Source organism: Danio aesculapii, chromosome 25, assembly GCF_903798145.1.
Source record: "Danio aesculapii chromosome 25, fDanAes4.1, whole genome shotgun sequence".
NCBI lineage: Eukaryota > Metazoa > Chordata > Actinopteri > Cypriniformes > Danionidae > Danio > Danio aesculapii.
Window position 1 is genome coordinate 5,692,298 of NC_079459.1, and position 18,529 is coordinate 5,710,826.

At 41.0% G+C, this 18,529-nt stretch overlaps 1 protein-coding gene across 1 annotated transcript in view; it reads right to left on the bottom strand.

Moving 5' to 3' along the window:
- duox (dual oxidase) overlaps positions 1-18,529 on the bottom strand; it is a 57,738-nt gene that overhangs the window by 23,202 nt on the left and 16,007 nt on the right. The window contains exons 8-17 of the mRNA XM_056451263.1: positions 13,151-13,247; positions 12,352-12,442; positions 11,963-12,065; positions 9,572-9,738; positions 7,033-7,208; positions 3,634-3,752; positions 3,412-3,552; positions 1,667-1,780; positions 1,365-1,567; positions 459-644 (exon numbers count right to left, since the gene is read on the bottom strand). Coding sequence (XP_056307238.1) covers positions 459-644; positions 1,365-1,567; positions 1,667-1,780; positions 3,412-3,552; positions 3,634-3,752; positions 7,033-7,208; positions 9,572-9,738; positions 11,963-12,065; positions 12,352-12,442; positions 13,151-13,247 — 1,397 coding nt within the window. The remainder of the gene's footprint in view (positions 1-458; positions 645-1,364; positions 1,568-1,666; positions 1,781-3,411; positions 3,553-3,633; positions 3,753-7,032; positions 7,209-9,571; positions 9,739-11,962; positions 12,066-12,351; positions 12,443-13,150; positions 13,248-18,529) is intronic.

Below are 18,529 nucleotides of genomic sequence, written 5' to 3' on the forward strand. Positions count from 1 at the left end.
GCTATGAATAATAATGAGAAACCGGCGTGTCATCACTCCCACTAGCGCTACATCACCAATTTTGATCCCGCCCCAAAAATTATTTTAAATCTGGAAGATGAAATCAGCTGACAAACGCTCAAAAATGTTCCAGTTTTCCCCACAATTAAAAGCTGACAGGTGCTAACATTGTCTTAATCAACACAAACAAATCTGTTAAATCTCAAAAAAAGTACTTGAGGATGTCTTGAACCTAAAGTTGCAAACTATTTAAAGAGACTGAACTTAAAACAAATGAAATGTAGTACTGTTCATATTAATTTGTTTAAATTTGGTGCATATATATTGTTTGCAACCACTTTCCTTAAAAAAATTAAGTAAAAAGAAAAAAAGACACAGAAAAAAATAGGGACCTCAAACACACTGCAGACGGAATATGTGCAGAAACAGGTGTAAGAAGAAACAACAGAAACAAACACCTTTGAAAAAGCATGCTTGAAGAAGGTCTCCACGATCTTCCCCCTCTGTTCTCTGGTCACTGCATCACTGAGCATCTCTTTTTCACTCTTTTCCATCACAGTTAAACTCTGAATTCTGCCCTCCAGCTCAGAGCGCAGGAGACTCAGGAACTCGGACCTCTGGACACCATCCTCAAAGAACAAAACCTTTCAAAACAGAAAGTCAACATCTTAATGGGCCTGTGGTCACTTTATGCGCCTTATACAGTTGAAGTCAGAATTATTAGCCCCCCTTTGATTTTTTTTTTCTTTTTAAAATATTTTCCAAATGATGTTTAACAGAGCAAGGAAATTTTCACAGTATGTCTGATAATATTTTTTCTTCTGTAGAAAGTCTTATTTGTTTTATTTTGGCTACAAAAAAAGTGGTTTTTACTTTTTAAAATCATTTTAAGGTCAAAATTAGTAGCCCCTTTAAGCAAATTTTTTTCGATAGTCTACAGAACAAACCATCGTTATACAATAACTTGCCTAATTACCCTAACCTGCCTAATTAACCTAATTAACCTAGTTAAGGCTTTAAATGTCACTTTAAGCTGTATAGAAGTGTCTTAAAAAGTCAAATATTATTTACTGTCATCATGACAAAGATAAAATAAATCAGTTATTAGAAATGAGTTATTAAAACTATTATTATTAGACATGTGTCTCCATTAAACAGAAATTGGGGGAAAAATAAACAAACAGGGGGCTAATAATTCAGGGGGGCTAATAATTCTGCCTTCAACTCTATATACACATTTATATTTATATATACACCACATGTACACATGTTAATTTCAAGATCAGCTATCCAACCAAAAATAAAAATGCATGAAGCCCCAATGCCTCATTGATTGTCAAAAGGATGAAGAATCAAACTCCTACCAGATCGTACTCTTTGGGGATCTTCAGGAGCAGAGCGCGGTGCTGATGGTCATTGGATATGATCACGTTCAGGTGGTCATGATTGCCGAGGCTGTGAGAGCTGAGAGGGGAGCCGTTCTCATCGAAGGTCTGGAAAACTTTCTTCTCACTGAACGCAAGAGTAACTTGTCGAGGTGCTGTATTGTGACCCAACCACTCACTGGCTGGACATAAAAGTGCAATGCAAGGACAGAAGTTAATATTGTATCATCATCTTCAGTGTCATATTAGGCCAATCTGATACTGCAGGGGATTTTACTGACCAACGGTTCCGTAAGCAGGTTCCTTGTGCTTAGTGGATCCTCTGCGCTTCTGCTGGAATCGCCTAAATCTGGCTGTCCGAACTTGAGCAACTACAGATGCTACGATGTAGCTTACTGGTAAGATCACAAAGATACTGCAGATTATGTGTTGAAAGATTGTTGGGTAGCATTTGCAAATAAAAATAAAATAAAATAAATACACAGAAGTAAAATAATTGTTTTTTTTTTATTATTTAAAAAGGATAACCAGTTACACAAAGCTTAAGGCAAAATAAATTACTTAAAAAAAATTTTTTAAACCAATAATAATATATACAGTTGAAGTCAGAATTATTAGCCCCCACCCCCCCCCCTTTTTTTTTTTTCCTCTTTTTTTAAATATTTCCCAATTGATGTTTAACAGAGCAAGGAAATTTTCACAGTATGTCTGATAATATTTTGTCTTCTGGAGAAATTCTTATTTGTTTTATTTCGGCTAGAATAAAAGCAGTTTTTATTTTTTTAAAAGCCATTTTAAGGTCAAAATTAGTAGCCCCTTTAAGCTATTTTTTTTTCGATAGTCTACAGAACAATCTATCATTATACAATAACTTGCCTAATTACCCTAACCTGACTAGTTAACCTAATTAACCTAGTTAAGCCTTTAAATGTCACTTTAAGCTGTATAGAAGTGTCTTGAGAAATATCTAGTCAAATATTATTTACTGTCATCATGACAAAGATAAAATAAATCAGTTATTAGAAATGAGTTATTAAAACTATTATGATTAGAAATGTTGAAAAAAATCTCTCTGTTAAACAGAAAATGGGGAAAAAAATAAACAGGGGGGCTAAAAATTATGACGTCAACTGTATATACAATAATGTTATTTAAAATAGTACTAAAATACTAATATTTAAAATAAAATTATTGTAATAATTTTCAATGGAATTAATTTAGTTGTTATTTATTGCAAATAAACAGATTGCAACTTAAAATAAAAAATGGCTTTTTTTCTAATGAATATATTTTCCTTTTGTGGTTTAATACCTCATGCATTAATAAATTATTTACATAGAATAACATAAATAAACATATATTTGAAGGTAAATATTTTTATTATTTTATATAGGAAAACCATTTAGGATAAATAAAGCAAAATAACACAAAATATAACATATAAATAATTTATTAATGCTTAAAACAAGAAAAACAATTTATTTTAATAAATAAATAAAGGTTATTAAAAATACATAAGTAGAATAAAATAAAAATACTGTTTTTATGATAAATATTTAATAATTATTAAGATATAAATTAAATCACTCATTTCATTTTCCTTCGGCTTAATCCCTTATTTTTCAGGGGTCTTCAAAGCGGAATGAACCGCCAACTATTCCAGCATATGTTTTACACAGCGGATGTCAATACGGCCGCAGCTGAGTACTGGGAAACACCAATACACTCTCACATTCTCATTCACACTCATACACTACAGCCAATTTAGTTTATTCAATTCCCCTATAGCACATGTGTTTGGACTGTGGGGGAAACCGGAGCACCCTGAGGAAACCCACGCCAACACAGGGAGAACATGCAAACTCCACACAGAAACGCCAACTGACCCAGCTGAGGCTCAAATCAGCGACCTTCTTGCTGTGAGGCGAATGTGCTACCCACTGCGCCACCATGCTGCCCATAAAATTATGTTATTAATTTATTGTATGGGTCTGAAATAAACTACAGCATACTGAAAGACACTGACCAACAGGAAACAGGAAGAGCACCCCAACAGTTACACCAAAGCCAACTTTGCTGCTGTTGTCGAAATAACTCATAGAGAAAGCCTTTGTGCAGGGTTGAAGATCAGAGGCTCTGATTGGCTGAGGCTGAGGGCAGGGATCACCTGTAAAACAAAGCCAAAAACTCAAACCCAACACTATATATGTATGCATATATATATATATATATATGGATTCCTTATTACCATTCATCCAGAAGAAAACGTTTCTTTGGATGTCTCCCTTTTCTGCGCTGGTGATGTCCAAAAGCACATCATGAAATGTGGTGTTACGTATGGCTTTGATCTCCTCTTCAGTGAACAATCTGTGAAACAGAAAAGCTGGAGCTTAGCCAGAAATACCACAAGGGTGGACTTGGGGGCTCTAACCAATTCCTGATATGGGACCCAAGCACTGAAATTTGAAACTTTCTCTTTCTCTCTCTATATATATATATATATATATTTTTTTTTTATGGATTAGTTTTTCGTTTGTTTGTGTTTTTATTCTTAATGTAAAATTAAATACAATAAATTAACAAATAAAAACAAGTTCACAAACTATGTGCAGTTAAATAGCCATAGTTCTGGTTAGATTTAATATTTGCATGTGCAGTACAGAAGGAAAATTCCACTATTCATTGGAGTTTTAAAAAGAGGTAATAACATTAAAATCTTAATGGTTATAGACAGATTTTACAACATATGATAATAAATTAATAAACCAGCATTATGATTAATATAGGCTTCTTGGCATTGGTCTGGGGCCCCTAATTTTCCGGGGCCCTAAGCCGCTGCTTACCTCGCTTATTGGTTAAGTCCACCCCTGCACACTGTATACTATACAGGAACACTCCACTTTTTTTGAAAATAGGCTCCATTCGATTTAAGCAGTTAAGTTTTACCATTTATAAATCCATTCAGCTTATCTCTGGATCTAACTTTTAGCTTAGCTTAGCATAAATCATCAAATCGGATTAGACCATTAGCATCTTGTTCAAAAACATTTCATAATTTTACTATTTAAAGCTTGATTCTTCTGTACTTACATTATTTACTAAGACCAACGGAAAATGGAAAGTTGTTATTTTCTAGGCTGATATGGCTAGGAACTTTACTCTCATTCCCGTGTAATAATTAAGAAACTTTGCTTGCTTTTTAATTCATTTATTCATTTACCTTTGGCTTAGTCCCGGGGTGCTCAGCCCTGTTCCTGGAGATCGACCTTCCTGCAGATTTCAGTTGCAACCCATATCAAACACACCTGCCTGTAATTATCAAGTGTTGTTCAGGTCCTATTAAATTGGTTCAGGCGTGTTTGATCAGGGTTGGAGCTGAATTTTGCAGGAAGGTAGATCTCCAGGGTTGAGCAGCCCTGGCTTAGTCCCATTTATTCATCAGGGGTCGCCACAGCGGATTGAACCGCCAACTTATCCAGCATATATTTTTCACAGCGGATGCGCTTCCAGCTGCAACCCAGTACTGGAAAACATCCATACACACTCATGCACACACATACACTATGGCCAATTTAGTTTATTTAATTCACCTATAGCGCATGTGTCACAATCACCAGCAATCTAATCCTTACAGATCGCTAGTAAACTCACAGATCGCATAGAACTACAAATCTGCCAGTATATGGATTAAAGATCCAGTTATTCACCACACACTCACACCAGTTCCGTTTTCCCACTGATTGCTAACACAAAGGGGCATAGCAACCGAGGGGGACAGGGGGGATCCGTGATTAATAATAAAATGAATGTAAAATTTTGGATACCATTCATCTGTCCCCCTACTTTTAAAATGTCCGCTACGCCCCTGTTAACACACACAGGTGAAGCCATTCAGAACTGATTACATGGACTTTAAAAGCAGCACAGACACACACACCAATTGCTGAGTCTTGTTTACTGTCAAGTTAACATTACGATGCGTATTCCTTGCCTTGTTTTGCCGTGTTAGACCCTTGCCTTGTTTGTTTGTTTATGTTGTCTGCTGTCAGCCTATACTAACCATTCGCCTGTTATTTAACCACGACTCTGGATTCCCTTATACATCCTGTTCCCCTGTGCTGACCATTGCTTGCCTGGCCATCTCTGTTTAATAAACCTGCATTTAGATCTTTCACTTTCTCTTTTATGGATAAGGAACGGTATTGTAAGCACATACATCGATTAGTCTACATATTTAATTTCATTTGTTAAGCACAAAGATTTTTTTCAAAACTTTTTCTAAATTCAGTTCTAATTTCTAGGAAATGAATAAATGAACAATAATAATGAAGCGTGGTCAAAAACTTATATCCATATACACATGCGCTATGCCCCATATGGTCCAAAACCTGATAGGTGGACAAATCTAAGCCTGTTTTTAATAAAACAAATATAAATATGCATATAATAAATAATATTAATAATAATAATAGCATTATTCAAAAGCAGATTGTCATGAATAAACTAAAAAAGCCCCCGAGGTGAAGAAGGCATGGAGGCAATGAGGTTTATATTTATGTAGAAATTAATTCTTTAATTCTTTTTCATTTGTAAAGATATTTGTGTATTACTGTACATCTACATTTGTGTATTGCTGTACATATTGCTGTGCTGCGTGTTTTAAGCACTGTGTAAGCGAGGCGCATAACTGCGCTGGACTTTAGACCTGCATTCAGCTGGTCTTTTGCGTCTATTTTAGTTCCTCAAAATAGCAACGTGCCAACAATACACCTTGAAAACACCCATGAGTCTACAAAGTGGTACAAATGAATTTGCTATTTAAACAACGTGGCGGAAAACGGGAAAATTAAGGTTGCGTTGGTCTGAAACTAGCAACACAAGGGGGCAAACACGTCTTGCGCCTTATTGCGCCAGGTGTATGATGGGGCCCCATGTCTTTTGACTGTGGGGGAAACCGGAGCACCCGCATGAAACCTATGCAAACATGGGGAGAACATACAAACTCCACATAGAAATGCCAATTGGCACAGTCAGGACTCGAACCAGTGACCTTCTTGCTGTGAGGCGACAGTGCTAACCAATGAACCACCATGTGGCCCCTAATCTCTATTCTAGATGCTAATGGTCTAATCCGAATCAATGACCTATGCTAAGCTAAGCTAAAATTGCTCCCGCCAGACCCAGAGATCGACTGAATGGATTTAAAAATGCTTCTCAACTCAACTGAACTCAACTGTTTAACATTAGGAGAGTTGTAAAATGAGTATTTCATTAATTTATTCACTCATTCATTAATTTTCCTTCGGCTTAGTCCATTTATCCATTAGGGGTTGCCACAGCGGAATGAACCACCAAATTATCTAGCATATGCTTTACACAGCAGATGCCCTTCCAGCCGCAAACTGGGAACTGGGAAACATCCAAACAAACTGATTCACACACATACACTACGGCCAATTTAGTTTATTCAATTCACCTATATCGCATGTCTTTAGACTGTATGAGAAACCGAAGCACCCGGAGGAAACCCACGCCAACATGGGGAGAACATGCAAACTCCACTGGCTAACCACCGAGCCACCGTGTTGCTGTGGAGTGTTTCTATGAGGTTATTTTTTTATTTGATCATCCCAGGAAATAGTCTCACCCGTTTTGCCTGTTCTCAAACCAGAAGCGATCTGCATTTCTTATCCGCTCAAACTGGTCCAGGATTATGGTGGAAAACACTGGACCTGGACCTTCCTGCGTTTCTAGCAGGCCACCAACAAACAGCTCCAGTCTGGAGATATCATTCTCATACAGGTCCGCCAGCTCCTTTAACACCTGAAAAGAGATTTGACAAAAAGAGTAAGGCATGATGCACCTCAAGCCAACTGGAAGAATGAATTGATGTGACATTTACACTCTGAGTTCCCATTGAGGCTCGACCTTCTTTGAGGTGCTTTATTTAAGCTAAAAGACTTAATTGCTTTATAGCCAAAACTGAAGTTGAAATGCACTGAATCGAGATCAGGCACGGTTCAGTTGGCCGGCCATGGCCCGGTTGGAAGAGGTGTGCCAAAGCCGATTCGTAGTGTGAATGCAAAGTGCGTCTGAGCCCAAAACTGAAGATGAGACGTGACTTTTAAGGGACTGTTTCCTATGCATTTATTAATCATTCTTACTGTTTAACCCTTCACTGCACAACAGCTGCACCTTCAGCAAACCTCCTAATTCCTGCAGCACGAGGACTTTACGATTATTTATGAGCATCAAAGTGGCTGATCTGTTCGGCGAAATATTTGACTGCGTTTCACTGCATATCAAACGACTAAAACAATATAAAGAAATCTCCTCCGTGCTGAGCAAGAGCGCATCTTAAACTGAACAGCGCATCATTGATGACGTAAGTGTGCTTAGGCCCGAATGCAATATGAGTGCGGGCTGTCGGGGGAGACGGGAGGGGGGACAAGCGTGCTTTGGCCTGGTTCAAAGCAACTGTACATAGTGTGAGTATGCCCTAAATGTCTGGTTCTGTGAAGGGTTTGTCAAGTTTGTTATTTTGTAGGCTTATGACAAGCACACTCAATACAGTAATGACACCACTGCAATTGTATTATTCAGTTTTAACTTTTGACTTTATGACGTTTGAAAGCTAAATCTCGTTTATTTATTATTTTTTTTTTTTCTACTATTGACCTTATTCTTCCATGTCAGAGCAGACGCAGTCATTGGAACATTACTGGCTAGAGACTTCTGGTCTCGTTTACTCACAATATTTAGACATTAAAAACAGCCTTAGAAAAATTTTGAAAACCTGTCATGTTGAAATCCATAGTATTTATTTTCCCCACAGCAATATGGATGTCAATGGTTTCTGGTTTCCAACATGCCTCAAAATGTCATCTTTAGTACAATACAGTACAACTCAAACTGGTTTGAAACAAGTCAAGGGTGAGTAAATGATGTCAGAATTGTCATTTTCAGGTGCACTCTCCCCTTATTAATGTTATGTTTTGTCTAAACACTGGTCTTAGCAGTGTTCTTGATGTCAAATAAGTAGCACTGTGCAGTACAGTATACTGCTACTTACGTATTTCAGACTTATTTTTATCCCTGAATGAACAATGACAAAGATTTTCGATTCAAGGTGTGTGCTGTGTTTCCGAGTCTCTTACTAGGGTAAGACTCTAAAGGTACATCTTAACTAAAGTTATGCAATTTTTTGGTATGTTCCTCGAACTATAACTTAAAGTGGTTGCATAAGGTTTACCTTTTATGCATGACATTTTGAGGTCCTATAACACATACTAAGGTTTAAAGCCTTTAGCAGGTTTGGAGAAACACAGCCCTGGGTATTAACAGTATATCAGCCCTAAGATCATTAGCCGCGTTTCCACTATCGTGCCTAAAGCGAGCGAGCCAGGGCGAGCCAAGGCCAGTCGCGTTTCCACTATCACTTCCGGGGCGTAATCGGGCCAAAGCGGGGCTTCCTTTGGGCCAGTGTCCGGCTTTTTTTGGCCCGCCGAATACCTTGGGCCAAGGAGGGCCAACTGGGGCTTCGGGGCGGGGTTACGTACAAAGGCGGAGTTTTCCTGTCAGGTAAAGAGGAGACAAGATGCTTTCTTCCCTTACATTTGTTTTGCTATCGCGCTTGATCAACTCACTAAGAAGAAGAAAAAATAAATGCCGCCGAACTCGAATGTCCTTATCCAGGGATCGCTGTCTGGCCTTACACCAACAAACCACAAACAGTAAAAAAGCAATCGCTTCGGTGTTCTCCATCTTCCAGCTCTCGTAGTGATGCCAGGTTGTGTTTGTGGTTATAATTTGAGTTTTTTGTTCCCGCTGAAGTGGGCGGGTTGTGTGACGTTTGATTCGGGGGACGTTCTGGGGGCGGTGTTTGCGTGACGCGCTGCGAGCAACTAGCCCGACAGTGGAAACGCGACATGATTTCGGCCTCATTTCTCAACCTCCCGGGCTATTGGCCCGGCCTGGCCCGATTAAAGCCCTGGCTCGCACTGGCCCGATAGTGGAAATGTGGCTATTAAGAACTTAATTTTATGAAAAAAAGATATTCACCGTGAATACACCCTGGCTTTGAAAACCCGAAGACTAGATCTGAACAACAAGTTGTATGCTAAGGGCATTCTGGGCATCATTGATATTATGGATTATGGATGTATTTATTATTGATGTTGCAGCACCTTTGTGTCCTTGAGTTTAGGGTTGATCTGTTCCCAGCTGTTGACTGGTGCCATGTTGAGGGCCTCTCTGATCTGGTTATAGCTGGGAAGCCCAAAATCACGCCCCCTCTGGATGGTCAACGCCACTGCATCAGAGCGCGAGAACCGTAGTGGCCCGTACATGTAGTCTGAAGGAGAAAAAATGAAAACACTTATCGTTTCTTCTTGGAGTGACTCAAACCCTCTACTGCAAGGATTTAAAGACATGCAGTGGAACATTAATAATGACATTGAACAAACAATATTTGTACATGCATTTATTTGAGTTTCCTTTTCAAATGGCAAATTTGAAAGGAGAGTATTTTTTTATAATTATTTTTTCTGGGTTTTCACCTTTAAGGGATATGACAGTAGAGAGTATAGACAGGAAAGCATGGGGAGCAGAGAGAGGGCAAGGATCAGCATAGGACCGCGAGGCTGGAATCGAACTTGGGTCACCATGAGCACCGGAGTGCATGTGTCAGCGCACTAACCACTACACCACTGGCACCGACTAAAAAAAGAGTATTTAAATGAATCATGGATCATGTGATCTAATAAGGTTTGCAGACTGTTTACTGGTATTGCACCATTATTTAGAGTTATGGGATAGTTCACCCAAAAAATTACTCACCCTCATGTCATTCGAAACCTCTGAGATGTTAGTTCATCTTCATGACACAAATTAAGATATATTGGATGATATCCGCGAGCTCTTTGGTCCTCCATAGACAATAACGGTTCAGACTCTGACCACAAAACATTCTCAAAACAGTCCATGTGCACCCTGACACTGAAACCAGTGAATAAAGCCATTATTTAGTCCAGGGGTGTCAAGCTCAGTTCCTGGAGGGCCGCGGCTCTGCACAGTTAATTCCAACTCTAATTAAACACACCTGATCAAACTAATTGAGTCCTTCAGGCTTGTTTGAAACCTGCAGGTAAAGTGTGCTGAAGCAGGGTTGGAACTGAACTCAGTAGGGCAGCGGCCCTTCAAGAACTGAGTTTGACACCCTTGATTTAATCATTTAATAAGTTTAATATGGTCATTATGTCACTGAAGACATGTGGATGTTTTGATTTTTTTTTTTGTCATTTTTCTGGGCTTCAAACCAGTCAGGAACTTTCCTGTCAATGGAGGATGAGGGAGCTCACTGATTTAATCTAAAATATCTTAATTTGTGTTTATAGACAATAGAAGGTCTTAAAAAAAGACAGCATAAGTGTAATTAATAACAGAATCATTCTTTTTGGATGAACTAACATTTAACATCCATGTCTTAAACCAGATACTACACGGCTCTCTGGAATACTTAATTTTGATTGGCAAATCATTATATTCCAAGGTATGTGAATCTCTGATAACAACCGATTAAACCAGGGGTCCCCAAACTCGGTCCTGGAGGGCCGGAGTCCTTAGTTTAGCTCCAACCCTATTCAAACACACACAAAACCAGCTAATGAAGCTCTTACTAGGTATACTAGAAACATCCTGGCATGTGTGTTGAAGCAAGTTGGAACTAAACTCAGCAGAACACCGGCCCTCCAGGACCGAGTTTGGGCACCCCTGTATGAAGCTTATAAAACCAGTCTGATCTTGTGAGAAAACATAAGTATTTTACGTCAGTTTAGTGGCTAATTCGTACGAGTTCAGTCATACGAAAATGTACGATTTTAAAAAGGTGTGCCAACCTACCCCACCCTAAACCTAAGCGTCATTGGCGGATGAGCAAATCAATCTAAAGTTACGAATTGCTGTGAGATTAATAACACTGGCTCATCAGGGCACCTTGAATCATCCTGTAGTTGCTGACTATATTCATCTACTTTATATTTATGCTTTTCTGTCATTTTGTGTCAACTTACGAATGAATAATAAAAACAATAAACTGGTTAGTGTAGGCTGCATCCAGCCCTTTCTTATTTGTTTTTTTTTCTGTACGCTTTTAATTTAAGTGCTAGTAAATGTAATAGAGCTTAGATCAATGTTTTGTGTCTAATTGTTTAGTTTTGTGTAAAGTAGCCATGTAATAAGCTGCATAATGTACATCCAGCTGGTATGTTTAGCAGAATAAAAAGCTGATCAGCCTGTCTGGCTTTACTCTGTGAGAACAACCAGCTGGATGTACATTAACCCCTGTGCTTGTGATGTTAGGAAATTATATATGCCTTATGTGCCTAATATACATGCTGCTTTATGCGTTGCATTGGTCATTATGAAAACTGTGTCAACAGAATCACCTATAGAACGTACTAGACACATCCTCACTTTTGATTTCAAACTGAGTTTTACTGAATTGTGGTGCTACTTATTACTTTTTAGTCAATCAAGTCCTTCATGTTAATGTGAATTAAATTGAAATAACAGCAAACCTCTCAAATCTTCAACAATGATGTTGTCCTCTCGCTCAGCAATCTGGGAAGCCATTCCCATTATTAACTCATCCACATCCAGACTGTACTGCAGGTGTGGATTCTAAAGCATAGACAAAATAAACATTAAGATGATCAAATATTCAAAATAACAAATATAAAAATCTAACACAATACTGATTTCTTACTCTTCTGAAGTTTAAACACTGGTATTGTGTTGTATAAAAATGTATATAAATGTCTGATAATGCAGCATCTGTTTTGCTATTTAGAAAAGAAATGCTCTAACAAAGTTTAGAACAAAACAAACCCCATTATGTTTAATTTTTTAATTACACAGAATTATACAGACGCATGAGGCTAACCAAACCCTGCCTATTATGACTCACATTTCGGTTCCAGAAGGTGTTGCATAAACGCAGGCCTGGAGATTTACTGGCATCATCGTTCACAACACTTCTGTAGTGACACGTCCTGTTCCTAATTTAAAAAGAAAAAGAAATGTTGAGGATTTTAAATGTACACTACTATTAGTATGACTTTTACTCAATAATTATACTGAATTCAATTAATTACAATCGATTAGTAATGATAGTGTAAATTCTGCTTTTACACCTCGGGAATACATTACACATATATTAATTCATTTTCCTTCAGCTTAGTCCCTTTATTAATCTGGGCACGCCGTAGTGGAATGAACACCCAACAATTCCAGTATATGCTCCACACAGTGGATGCGCTTCCAGCTACAACCCTGGAAAACACCCATACGCACTCATTCACACTCATACACTACGGCCAATTTAGTTTATTCAATTCACCTATAGCGCATGTGTTTGGACTGTGTGGGAAAACCGGAGCATCCGGAGGAAACCCACGCCAACACGGGGAGAACATGCAAACTCCACACAGAAATGCCAACTGACCCAGTCGGGACTCGAACCAGCGACCTTCTTGCTGTGAGGCGACAATGTTAACCACTGAGCCACCGTGTCACCCCCTACATTACATTATATTAACATTTTAAATCAGTTATTTTAATTCAAACAAAAGCAACCTAAGACTCTTACAGACTCCTTGAACCCTTAATTTCAGTACTTTAACATCACAATTAACAGTGGTTTGTAACAACTGACAACTGATCAGATGTTTTGAAGTGTTTTACAGAAGCGAATTTGAGAAATGCACCTCTTATATACACCAGGTGGCGCAAGAGTCAGTCCAAACCTCACTGCAGCAGCTTCAAACTCCACTGAGATCCCTGGATCAACATACTTCTGATAACCTGCCAGAAGAAAAACAAGAGCTTTATTCTGTCATTCCCTCATATTAGACACATTTCACTAACTACTGTCAGATCGCTGCTATTATGCTCTTCTAGATATTTCTTTTAAACCTTTATAGGACACTCACTGAAATACTCATTGGAATAAAAAAAACCCTGAAGTGTTACTATTACAATACTATTGAAATTTTAGTAGTAGTCATTGTCATTGTCAATGAAGTTACTATATGTGGATGTCTATATGTGTATCTTCACCATGATAAAAGGATTGTGTGAAGCATTTTGGTTTTGTAGTTGACTAGTATTAATTTGGAAATGTTTGACTTTACGGTCACTTACACTAACATTAAGTTCAGTTGCCGCATGTACTGCAATACTGCACTCAACAAAAATTACACACTTGGCATCTGTAAGCCTGTAATGACGTAGACACCAACTACATGCTGTCAACTGCTAAGCTGTAAGGTATATTTTAACAGACCACAGATTACCTTTTGACTTGTGGCACAAAGCCTGCTTTAATTTCCAGCAGATTTTACCTTCAGACCGGCAACTAGCACAGGAGGAAACTATCTGAGAGGTGAAGTGACAAGCTGGAGTTTGTTCGGTTCATGCACTTGTGTGGGCCTCAAAATAAGAGTTTGAGGTTCTTGTTGAATCGCTGAATGCCTCCTCAACTTTGGACAAAAGCGTCTGCTAAATGACTAAACGTAAATGACTAAATGTAAATGTAAGAGGGCTTACAATGAATTACAAAGATATATAACAAGTGTTTGCAGTGTGCACTACTTGCTATTTCACTATATAAATCACTATCATTTACAATATTTACCATGTTATACTTTATCAGCACGAATTGTTAGGTGAAACAACAAACTGCCACCCACTAATAGTTTATAAACAAAGCATGCTGTAGAGTTAACGTCAACATTGCACTATACATGCGTGGAGTTTGCACCACAGCGCCTCCACACCTTGATGGTCAAACCAAGAATAGCATGTATAGTTGTCTTTATTGAAGTGAATTAGGTTTAGATCAGGGGTTCATAAACTTGTCAGCCCGCGACCCCCAAAATAACAATGCCAGTGACTCACAGACACAAGACCCCCACAGTCCTCAGAGGTGGTTATAAATACACAAATGTTGCACACACAACAATATAAGCAAGAGCACATTGACAACACAAAAAGGTGCTATAATTTATATAGTCGTTTATTGATTTGTTTAATTTAATATTAACCTCAACTAATGAGACCGGTTGTCATGGATTGGTCAGGCTCTCACGACCCCCACTCACGAAGATCACCATCACCTGACTTCTAATGAGCACACAGCTGCATCACATTCACGAGCACCAGATAAAAGCACAGCACTCCAGTCGCTCATTGTCCGGGCTCGTCTCGACGAAAGCGGACAACTGAGCGACCACTCAGCGTAGTCATCCTCAGCTAAACAAACGATTTACTTACCTGTTCTCTTTGTATTCCTCCTAGTCTTCCTGGTCCTCCCGAATCGTCCTGTCTTCCAGTCCTTCCAAGTCTGTGTCATCCTCTGTCAGCTGTATCTGGTGTGTGCTGTCCGTCCTCGTGTATTCCTGTTACCCAGCCACGGAGGAAAAGACCCCAACATCATTCCTGATCCTCCTGGCTATCCTTCATGTGCTCCTTGTTGTCATTCAATAAACACCCTAACGTTTCCTTACCTCTGTCTCCTGTCCGCTTCATAACAGAAGCCCGGACCCATAACGACGACAACATGAGCACCCTCGATCACTTTCAAGAGCTGGTGGACCAGTTGAAGCGGATTCTACAGCCACCAGCTCCACTTTCCAACGCACCACCAGCACCGAGCACTTCCGCCTCCACAGTTTCTTCTTCGGCCCTTCCTTCCAGTCCCATGGCCCGACCAGCGCCCTACTCAGGCGGAGCGGGGGAGTGCAATGGTTTTCTGTTACAATGTTCCCTCATATTCGAAATGCAACCTTCTCTATATCCCACAGATAAGTCAAAGATCGCCTACATCGTATCACTACTCTCTGGACCTGCACTTAAATGGGCTGAGACGATCTGGAACCAAGCCGGGCCGGTCATGAATTCCATCACTACCTTCACGGAGTATTTCAAAGAGGTGTTTGGACGTTCTGATGGGGAAGTAGCCGCTGGAGAGCAGCTGTATCATCTAAAGCAAGGTACTCTATCTACACAGGAATATGCTCTCCGGTTTCGCACTCTAGCAGCTGCAAGTGGATGGAATGAGAGATCGTTGTTGACCACGTACCGGCTCGGCTTGGAACCCACTCTCCGAATCCAGCTGGCCACATTAGATGATACAATGGGTCTGGAGAGATTCATCCAACATTCTCTCCGATGTTCCGATCGTCTCCGTTCCTATCAACAGGACACCATCACCCCCTCGTCTGCACTCCTCCAATCGCCTGAGTCAACAGCCTCTCCAGAACCAGAACCCATGATAATAGAGTCTGGAAGACTGACATCAGCGGAACGACAGAGGAGGCTGACCCGGGGTCTGTGTCTATACTGCGGTGTCAGTGGACACACCCGTATGGAGTGTCCCCTTCGTCCCATTCGGACTTCAGTGAGTGTATTCAGTACGAATATTGAACAATGTAAACCACTTACTACCACCGTACAAATAACTACTGCCTCTATTTCTCTCCTTGTCACAGCCCTCATCGACTCCGGGTCAGCAGGGAACTTCATCTCCCAATCCCTCTGTCGTCAACTCCACCTCCGTACTGAGGCGTCCTCGCATATATACCAGATACAACCGATAACCCAGTGCACTCGATCTTCGACCCGTATCCATCGACAATGCGAAGACATCCTTCTTCAAGTGGGGCTGTTACATCAAGAGAGGATTCAATTTCTGGTTCTGGAGGGTGCAAATATGGACATCATTCTAGGGCGCCCGTGGCTGGTGAAGCACGATCCCATCATCTCTTGGGGCACAGGAGAGATAAAGAAATGGGGATCTGGATGTACACCTACCTGTTTTCCAAATCTCCCTCTTCAAGGTCGGAACCCCATTTCTTTGTTTGCAACATCGGTCGAGAGCCCTCCTGAGAAGCAGTCTATCCACATTCCTAAGGAGTACAGCTCCTTTCATGATGTCTTCTGCCCCAAGAGAGCTTCCCAGCTACCGCCGCATCGGCCATGGGACTGCGCGATCGACCTAGTTCCAGATGCCCAGTTGCCAAGAGGTAGGATCTACCCGCTCTCGCTTCCAGAGAATCAGGCAATGGAAGATTACATAAGGGAGGCTCTGAGTCAGGGGTACATACGTCACTCAAAATCACCAGCCGCCTCAAGCTTCTTCTTTGTGGCCAAGAAGGACGGAGGGCTGCGTCCATGCATCGACTACAGGGTCCTAAATAACGGTACAGTAAAATACCGATATCCCCTTCCTCTGGTACCAGCCGCTTTGGAACAGCTCCGAGAAGCTAAAGTCTTCACTAAATTGGACCTCCGCAGCGCGTATAATCTGATAAGAATACGTGAGGGGGACCAATGGAAGACAGCATTCGTGACCCCTACTGGCCACTATGAATATGAGGTCATGCCTTACGGTCTGGTCAACGCCCCCTCCGTATTCCAAAACTTCATTCATGAAGTCCTCCGGGAGTTTCTTCACCACTTTGTAATAGTGTACATAGATGACATCCTCATTTACTCCCGGAGTGAGGCCGAACATCGCCAACACGTTGCGGAGGTCCTACACACATTGAGAGAACATCACCTCTACCTCAAAGCGGAGAAATGCTCATTCCACCAGAAGTCGATTCATTTCTTGGGATACATCATTGATCAAACCGGTATACGTATGGATGGGAAGAAAATTGAGGCTGTTCTATCCTGGTCAGAACCCACTTCCATTAAGGAGCTCCAGAGGTTTCTTGGGTTTGCTAACTTTTATAGACGGTTTATCAAGGACTACAGCAGGATTACATCACCTCTCACTAATCTCCTCAAGGGTAAACCCAAAGGACTGGAGTGGACCAAAGAAGCAGCCGCAGCCTTCCGCCTTCTTAAGAAGGAGTTCACAAGGGCCCCACTCCTGACTCATCCTGACCCAAATCTTCCTTTCGTGGTGGAAGTGGACGCATCCACCACCGGCGTCGGGGCAGTATTATCTCAACATCATGATACACCGCCCCGACTGCATCCCTGTGCCTATTTCTCTCGGAAGTTGAGCCCGGCGGAGCAGAATTACAGCATAGGAGACAGGGAGCTGCTAGCAATCAAGCTAGCCTTGGAGGAGTGGCGTCACTGGTTGGAGGGAGCCAAACATCCGTTCCAGGTGATCACAGATCACAAAAACCTCCAATATATCAAAGAGGCCAAGAGACTATGTCCACGTCAAGCCAGATGGTCACTTTTCTTCTCACGTTTTGATTTCTCCATTTCCTATCGTCCAGGACCCAAGAATCTAAGAGCAGACGCTCTCTCTCGTTTACACGAGCATCACGATCATGAAGAACTCCCAACGAAGATTCTTCCCGAACACATCTCCATTTGTCCGATCACCTGGAACGCTCCTCCAGTCGTTGCCACTCCGGAAGCCCCTGCTCCGCCGGGATGCCCTCCTCATCGGCAGTTCATACCACCTGAACACCGGGTAGATCTGATCCACTCCTTACATACCTCGCTAGGCACTGGACATCCAGGGATCAACAATACTCTCTCGCTAGTATCCCAACGATTCTGGTGGCCAAACATGGCAAGGGATGTGAGGCAATATGTTCAGGGCTGTAAGGACTGTGCCCAATCCAAGAGCCCACGTCATCTACCCGCTGGAAAGCTCCATCCCTTGCCGATTCCGAACCGTCCCTGGTCACACCTAGGAGTGGACTTTATCACTGATCTCCCTTCGTCAGAAGGTAATACCTGTATTCTAGTCATAGTAGATAGATTCTCAAAGTTTGTCAAACTAATCCCTCTGAAAGGTCTTCCCACAGCCTTTGAAACAGCCGACAATATCTTTAATCAAGTCTTCAGGTCATTTGGTATTCCAGAAGATATTGTGTCGGACAGAGGTCCACAGTTCATCTCACGTCTATGGAAAGCCTTCTTCAAGCTCCTAGGTGTGGCCGTCAGCCTCTCTTCTGGATATCATCCCCAAACCAACGGGCAGACAGAGAGGAAGATTCAGGAGGTGGGACGGTTCCTGAGGACCTTCTGCAGTGGTCACCAGAGCTCCTGGAGCCAGTATTTGGGCTGGGCAGAATATGCCCAAAATTCACTGCGGCAACCCTCCACCGGAC